This window comes from Gymnoscopelus braueri (genome assembly GCF_963280865.1).
Source record: "Gymnoscopelus braueri genome assembly, chromosome: 4".
Lineage (NCBI taxonomy): Eukaryota > Metazoa > Chordata > Actinopteri > Myctophiformes > Myctophidae > Gymnoscopelus > Gymnoscopelus braueri.
In genome coordinates, this window is record NC_137605.1 from 4,201,063 (window position 1) to 4,209,910 (window position 8,848).

The window sequence follows — 8,848 nt, forward strand, 5'->3', positions numbered from 1 at the left end:
CCTTGCGCTGTTATTAGCTGGTAATGCACAAATACCATTGGAAACACAAAAATACAGCTAGAGGACACATTTCTGCAGGTTAACACCACTACTCCAGTGATAATTGCTGCTATAAAGGGAAGTGATAGGTACAACAAGAAATGACATATCAGCTTGCAGCAAGCTATACCCCTTTGAAAAGTACTATCAACTATACTGTTTCAAAGACATATAGCGAATGTCATTCTTATCAAGCTATTAATTTCTATGTAATATAAACTTGAGTTTCTTATGATCTAATAATTTAACCAGGCTATTGTATCAGACAGAGTGCTGACAATGTCGTCAGATAGGGAGGGGCGGTCTCGGTAAACTCCTAATGTATGTATTTCTACTCACACATACATGAACACAAACAGCTGTTTCCGTGTCCGCTCTAGACCGAATATGCAAATTACCAAGCGAATTTGACAGCGTTTCAAACGCGGTCCAAAATACGTCCCATAACCATTTTCTTCATCGAACACGGCCAGCATAGCATTCTGACTAAACACACTATGTCATACATGTGTTTAGTAATGTACTTTTGCGTTCTATCGTTAAATAAAACGATATTTGCCAGTCTGTGATCCTGTCCGCATAAACGCTAAACAAGATGTCTGCTTCTGCTTCTGCAAAACTGAGCTAGCCCTTTCATTGGCTGGGCCGAATGAGGAACAGCGTCACAGATTTACCATAGAGATATATACAGTGGCCGAACACAGTATTGCATCCTACAGTGACTACCATAGACATTGTATGTTTAGATCCCATATGCTGCGTAGTTCTTTAGATGCCATATTCTGAGAGGACATGGGAAGCCATTGGCGAGCCCTCTTTTTCCCATGAGGAAAAAGTGATGAGAAAGTGACGACTAGTTGCAGCGTCTCTTTACTGATCAGTTCTGCAAGCTGATACAAATGTAGGTAACCCTTCCTTTTACAGTACGGTAATTACCAGATAATTACCAGATAATTACCAGGTTACTACCAGGTAATAAGAAGTATTTATTGGGTAATTAGTAAATACTCATAATTACCTGGTAAATGCCTGGTAGTTGTCAGGGAAATACTTGGTAATTACCTAGTAATTACTAGGTCATTTACCTGGTAGTTACCATGTAATTAAAAAGTAAATACTTATAATTAGGCCTACCTGCTAATTACCTTGTAGTTGTCAGGAAAATACTTAGTAGTTACCTAGTAATGGAAGGTTCCTGGTAATTACCTGTTAATTACTTTACTGTAAAAGGAAGGGTTACCTAAATTTATATTGGTAAATGGTGCATTTATATAGCGCTTTTATCCAAAGCGCTTTACATTGATTGTGCCATTCACACACACATTCATACACCGATGGCGGAGGAAACCATGCAAGGCACCAACCTGCTCATCGGGAGCAATTAGGGGTTTAGCGTCTTGCTCAAGGACACTTCGACACTAACTCTGTTAGCGCTCCCCCAGCCCGGGATCGAACTGGGAACCTTGCGGTTTCCAGTTCACTCTACCCGGCCACTCTACCCCTCTACCCCTGAGCCACTGCCGTTTTGTTATGTAAACCCAGGCCAGGGCAACATACTATGCCTTTAATTAATATCCAAATAATGTATTTCTTCTGCTACGGGATAATTCAGCAATTCAGCAACAGAGTCAAAAGGCAACACAAATAATAGGACCAGTAGAAGCATACAAAAAACCCAGCAAACATAAAACAGGAACCAGCTAATAAGTAAGTAAGTAGAGCAAATATAGAGTGGTTAAGGACCGAGATTCGAGACTAATTCGAGACTAATTGGTTGTCTGTGTCATCAATGGGTGTGGAATGGGAGGCTCAAGGCCATACTTAAGGGATTATCCAACATAATTGCTTTCATAAAAGGATTAATGCACAAACTGCTAGATTTGGAACATTTAATTTAATATACGAAACAGAGATGAAGCAGTGAATGCCACATACAGTAAGAGCCTGAGAGAACTGACTAAACCACTCATTGAAAACACCCGTCCTTTTATGAAAAATAAATTGGTTTTAAAAAAATAAATGAATATTGAAAAACACGGCCCCTCACGCATTAGAAGGCCAATATCAGGCACCAGAACCAAGGAAGGGTGTTTTCAATGATACTAACATGGTTCAAATGGATTTTCAAGTTACAATGGGTTTATATAGGAAGGGGGGCGTGTTTGATCAAATTTACATTTAATATCTAAATACTGAATCAAGCAACTTAAAAACTGTCTGTGGTGCTCACAAAAGCCAGAGTAGACGTTCAAATGACCCCAAACATGTTTGAAGTGAAATAGCCCTTTAATATCCCAGAAGGTTTTAATGTATTCAGCGCTAGATAAAGTTGAGTTAGTCGTCAGGGTTCTCCATTGTGATGTGACGTCAGACTCGACAGAACTCGAACAGAAACCTAACCGTGCCTATTTGCACACTTTGCATCACGTTATCAGCCTGCCCATCGTTGCCGGGGTTACAGTGTTGCGTTGACGTGTCGCAAATGACCAAGACATTTGCATATCGTTTCTGCCCGACAACAATTTTAATTTATCATTATTAGACAACAAGATAACAAACCCCGCCTTCCCTCTCTCCCGCAGCCCCATTGGCTCCCGTCATTGACACTCAGAAAACGCTGGCCTACGACGAGCTGTTCCTGTGCTGGCGCCTCCCCCAGGACTCCGCCCCGGCCTGGCACTTCTCCGTCGAGTACCAGCGGCGTTCGGGACTGACCGGAGCCACGTGGGGCGGGGTCCGGACGCCCGACTCCGCGTCGGCGTGGCAGCGCATAAACGAGGTGGGCGGGACCAACGCCGTGATTGACAGGCTGGAGATGGACAGCGTGTACGTGCTGAGGGTCCGAGGATGTAACAAGGCGGGGTTTGGAGAATACAGCGAAGACGTTTACCTGCACACCCCGCCTGCACCAGGTGAGACTGACGCCAATCTGGGAACCCATTGGGTAAAACAAAAGAGAAAAAACAAAATACGTTTTTGCCTCTGGGGGCACCATTTCCTTTTTTTGTGTAGAAACAGGAGCTCGGTTTGGCCTCCCCGAAAAGCGAAGCTTGAAGCAACGTGTTTCAAGCTTGTAGATCTGCTACTTTGGATACTTTTTTAATTTGAATCCTGAAAAGTATTGGAGATATGAGGTTTCCACCTGACAGAGACACTGGTACGTACTGTTATACATACTGGTATGTAGTGGTTACACTTTATAGTTCGACCGACACATATACTGGTATTATTTACACCAGTAGATAAACTGGTTCCACTCCATGGCTCGGTCACACCTGTAGATATAGTGGCTCTAGTTTCATTGTGTTTGTTTTTTTGCGTCTTACGTATCACTGCTGTCAGGTGGAAACCTTGTATGTCCAAAACTGTTCCTTTTATTATTATTTACAAAAAGTTAAATAGTGAAAATAACCGATCTACAAGCTCACAATTCGTTGTGATGCGACAAATTGTGAGCTTGTAGATTCACTATTTTCACCACTTTTGTGTGACACTCTTGCATTAATTTATCACACAACTAATGTGGAGACAAAAACGTGACACAAAAACGTGGAGATACGAGGTTTCTGCCTGACAGCAACAAAATAAAGTGTGAAATTGTGTCTGAACTATATATTTTCGTAGCATTTTATTTGCTCATATTGCATGTTAATTCTATCATGGTGCGAATCAGGAGAATACTGTAGGACAGACATTGGTTCTCAAAGTGGGGTCCGGGGACCCCAGGGGTCCTTGAAGGGATTCCAGGGGGTCCCCAGCAAAAGTAGTTAATACAGCATCATAATCATTTTAACCACTCATCCATTTACGTATACTGTACATTGGCTATTCAAAAATAGCAGATCTACAAGCTCGCAGCGCGGCACAAAGTGTGCTATTTTTGAAAATATTTGCAAAAATATACAAAATGTTTGGACAATTTGGAACAATTTTGAATCTTCTCTTCTGGGGATCCCGGACACAAAACCTTGTCAGATGGGGGTCCGCGGCCAAATACACATCAATTTGGGGGTCCTTGACACAAAAAGGTTTGAGAACCACTGGTGTAGGAACCAAGCACAGCACAGGACAGGCAGAGGCAGCTAGGGCACTTCCAACTCCAGGGTTTATTAGCAACCAAAACAGGAGAATCAGGCACAAGGCTAAGTCTAAAGGCCAAGCAAAAGGTCAAGAACTGGAGATTGTTTCACTATTAGCACTATAGGTATAATATAAGTTTCACTAGGAGCACTAATAATCCAACAAGGAAAACACTGGGGAACAAAATATAAGGAGCCATAACACACGTCAACAACAAACGTCATGTACTGGAAAGGAACAGAAAGGCTTTGCAGGACACAGGTGAACTCCATTAGCAATTAGCACGATGGATAAGACAAGGCAGGCAACAGGGAACACTAGAACTTTACTTAAAAATAAGAGGAACACAACTGTAAATCACTCCAACTACAACAAAGAACCAGAAAACAATAAAATGACACTACAAAACAAGGAGACAGTATTCATGCCTTTTCTCTCATCTCATGTCAACTTTGATGAACTAATTTCACATAATATATTCTCTCTCCAACTCTTTACCTCCACAGTTCCTTTCTTATCGTTATTGTTTCATCCCTTCCATCTTCACCTCCTTCAAACCTCCTTGTTCTGTTGTTCCCCGCACGTCCAATTAACTCTACACCTCCTTCCACTGCTCCTCCTTCTATCAGTCTTTCCTGCTATCCTTTTGGGAAGCTTCTTTATCATTCATTTCCTATCTTTGCCTCTTTATCATTCATTATTCTGAATTTACTTCACAAATGAAACCAGTTTTCAACCTCTCTGCTGGTGTTCAGATGTATCAGCTGGTTAGTTAGTTCCATTCACCTGTTTGTTCCAGGACTATACTAGTCGCTGGTTATCTCCACCAGGCTGAAGGCAGGGGGGGGGGATTAGGATTTCTCACAGCACTTTCCCCCTGTGTGTCTGTTTGCACCTAATCTAGCAAAGTCAATATGATGACATTATTGATGACACAAGATTATCCGGCGGAGATTTGGAAACCAGCATCAGACTGGGAGCTGAGAGCTAATCATCATCACTGTTTCATCAGGACCATTCTCTATTGGTCCCGTTGAATACTCCTCTCCTCTCCTCTCCTCTCCTCTCCTCTCCTCTCCTCTCCTCTCCTCTCCTCTCCTCTCCTCTCCTCCCATAATGTACTGAACTCGACTGAACCTGCATGGTTCCATGGTTTTATCTCCATCTCACGAGGAGATAACTCTGACTGTCCCTACTGGTGGATCGAACTTCCATTGATTCCTACCTTATTCCCCCAAACCCCCCTTCTTTCAATCATTCCTTTCTTCCTATTCCTTTCTTCCTTCCCTCCAACACCCCCCCCCCCCCCCTCTCTCTCTCTCTCTCTCTCTCTCTCTCTCTCTCTCTCTCTCTCTCTCTCTCTCTCTCGCTCAGTGTTGAGTTTCTGTCTAGACTCCCGCTGGGGTCTCCATGGCGACCGGCTGGCGCTGGGTAAAGGCCAGACGTACGCGCGCAGCGTCCCGGGCCTCTCTCTCCTGCAGGCGGCCGACCGAGCCCTCACCTCCTGTCACCTGACCTCCGACCTCCTGGTGGCCGACCTGGCCATCACGCAGGGCCGACACTACTGGGCGTGCTCAGTGGAGCCCAGCTCCTACCTGGTCAAGGTGTGTGTGTGTGTGTGTGTGTGTGTGTGTGTGTGTGTGTGTGTGTGTGTGTGTGTGTGTGTATGTGCGTGCGTGCGTGTGTTTGCGCGCGTGTGGTTTATTATCAGTGGTGTAAAATAACTAAGTACATTTACTGAACTACTGTACTTAAGTAAAATGTTGAGGTATTTTTACTTTACTGGAGTATTTCCAATGTTCAGTACTTTTTACTTCTACTCCACTACGTCTCAGAGGCAAATATTATACTTTTACTCCACTACGATTATTTGACAACTTTAGTTACTAGCTAGGCCTACTTTGTAAATGTAGATTATTATTACAAAACATACTTTAACCACTTCAGCCCCTATATACTGTACCTTTCTGCCATTTGAAAATAGCCGATCTCACAATGCGTCACAATGCGTCGCAATGCGATGCAATGCGATGCATTGTGAGCTTGTAGATCTGCTATTTTCAAAATATTTGTATTTCAAAAGATATTTTATACATTTGAAAACGTGTTAAATGGGACATTCTGCATAATGGGTACTTTTACTTTTGTACTTTTAAGTATATTTTGATACCAATACTTTTGTACTTTTACTAATTTTTTATTCCGGACTTTTACTTGTAACAGAGTATTTCTACATTGCAGTATTGATACTTTTACTTAAGTAAAAAATGTGAGTACTTTTTCCACCACTGTTCATTATCATGAGTGTTATAATTGAGAAAGTTCAGCAAAACTAAATTAAATAGGAAAGGACTCAGTCAAACTGGACCAGTAAGACTATTGTTCTGTCTGTCTGTCTGTCTGTCTGTCTGTCTGTCTGTCTGTCTGTCTGTCTGTCTGTCTGTCTGTCTGTCTGTCTGTCTGTCTGTCTGTCTGTCTGTCTGTCTGTCTGTCTGTCTGTCTGTCTGTCTGTCTGTCTGTCTGTCTGTCTGTCTGTCTGTCTGTCTCAGGTGGGCGTAGGACAGGAGTCTAAGCTACAGGAATGGTTCCATCTTCCTCAGGACATGGCCAGTCCAAGGTATACGCTCTCCTCCTATACAGTAAATACACATTGGTGTGTAACAGTGAACCAGTGGTTCAGCACCCCGTAGCTATCATTCTGTATGACACTATGAATGGATGATAACCCTCCTTTTGAAGAAGATAACATCAATAATAAGAAATTGTAAGTGAAATAGTTGTAATTAGTGCCTCCTGAGCAGATTTTTTTTTAAACTGTGGTCATAACGTTTCAGTTAGTCCAGTTTTAATGTCAATAATGTGCAAATAAATGTTGCTTACAGTTAAATGACACGTTTTAGATTTGTTGATGTTTTTTGACACTTTTACAGTTGCACAGAGTCAATGTTTCATCAATTAACATAATAGTAAAATAAATGATTCCATTTACCACTTTCTCTCACGTACGTACCTCCACATACCCCTAGGGGCACATGTACACCATTTGATTTAGACAGTACAACCTCTCCCCTCCCCTCCCCTCCCCTCCCCTCCCCTCCCCTCCTCTCCTCTCCTCTCCTCTCCTCTCCTCTCCTCTCCTCTCCTCTCCCCTCCCCTCCCCTCCCCTCCCCTCCCCTCTCCTCTCCTCTCCTCTCCCCTCCCCTCCCCTCCCCTCCCCTCCCCTCCCCTCTCCTCTCCCCTCCCCTCCCCTCCCCTCTCCCCTCCCCTCCCCTCCCCTCCTCTCCTCTCCTCCTCTCCTCTCCTCTCCTCTCCTCTCCTCTCCTCTCCTCTCCTCTCCTCTCCTCTCCCCTCCCCTCCCCTCTCCCCTCCCCTCCCCTCCCCTCCCCTCCCCTCCTCTCCTCTCCTCCCCTCCCCTCTCTCCTCTCCTCTCCTCTCCTCTCCTCTCCTCTCCTCTCCTCTCCTCTCCTCTCCCCTCCCCTCCCCTCCCCTCCCCTCCCCTCCCCTCTCCTCTCCTCTCCTCTCCTCTCCTCTCCCCTCCCCTCCCCTCTCCTCTCCTCTCCTCTCCTCTCCTCTCCCCTCCCCTCCCCTCCTCTCCTCTCCTCCTCTCCTCTCCTCTCCTCTCCTCTCCTCTCCCCTCCCCTCCTCTCCTCTCCTCTCCTCTCCTCTCCTCTCCTCTCCTCTTCTCTCCTCTCCTCTCCTCTCCTCTCCTCTCCTCTCCTCTCCTCTAGATGTGATCCAGACAGTGGACACGACAGCGAGGCCGAAGAGGCTCAGGAAGCCCCTCCATTTTGTTTCCTCACCATCGGGATGGGTAAGATCCTCCTCCCCCCGGGTCACCACGGCCACGGCCACTCCCACCACCACCACGGCAACCACGGCAACACCTCGTCCTCCAACGGCCCCGCCCCCCACACCGCCCCCCTGCCCCCCCGCCTGGGCGTGTGCCTGGACTTCGACAGGGGCCGGGTCTCCTTCTACGACGCCCACTCCCTGCGCGTCCTGTGGGAGGGGCACGTGGACTGCTCCGCCCCCATGTGCCCGGCCTTCTGCTTCATCGGAGGCGGGGCCCTCCAGCTGCAGGACCTGGTGGCCAATCGGAGCACGGACGAGCCGCCGCCGCGCAGGGTCACCATCCAATCGCGCGCCACGAACCTGGGGAAATAAGAGAGAGGGGGGTGGGGGGCGGGGGGGGGGGGACGGGGGGGGGTGAGAGAGTTGGCTCAATGATCAAAGTGTGTCTGTGACGCTGATCTGAGGTCTGTACTGGAGCCCGACCGATATTTTGCAAATCCACTTTACTTTCCTGTCGTTGTAGGAGAAAATGTTCAAGTTTAAAAACTTTTCAAATGGGGCTTAACACATTAAAACCGCGAACGCACCTGTGTTGCCACTTTAACCATTATTTTATACTTTGTCTATTCAAAAATACTGATTATTTTTAACTCAAATCTTTGCTTCTGGGGGTCCCTGGAACAACATGTTTTGAGAGGGGGGGGGGGGTCGGCAGCCAAATACATATAATTTTGGGGGTCCTTGACATGAAAAAGTTTGAGAACCACTGATATATAGCAACATAGTTGCATAGCAACAGTTTTTGTTTGTTTTAACTGTTAGGATTTAGAAGGCATTTGTAGAATCCCCCCAGAAGCAAAGATTTCAGTTACAAATGTTTGCTTTAAAAACATATATATATTCAGATTTGCACAGATTTTCACGATTATAAAAAATA

At 45.4% G+C, this 8,848-nt stretch overlaps 1 protein-coding gene across 1 annotated transcript in view; it reads left to right on the forward strand.

Moving 5' to 3' along the window:
• trim46a (tripartite motif containing 46a) overlaps nucleotides 1-8,283 on the forward strand; it is a gene marked incomplete at both ends in the record, with an annotated part of 19,499 nt that extends 11,216 nt beyond the window's left edge. Inside the window, 4 exons of the mRNA XM_080426373.1 lie at nucleotides 2,622-2,951; nucleotides 5,494-5,723; nucleotides 6,669-6,736; nucleotides 7,848-8,283. Coding sequence (XP_080282499.1) covers nucleotides 2,622-2,951; nucleotides 5,494-5,723; nucleotides 6,669-6,736; nucleotides 7,848-8,283 — 1,064 coding nt within the window. The remainder of the gene's footprint in view (nucleotides 1-2,621; nucleotides 2,952-5,493; nucleotides 5,724-6,668; nucleotides 6,737-7,847) is intronic.
• Between the last annotated feature and the right edge of the window lie 565 nt (nucleotides 8,284-8,848).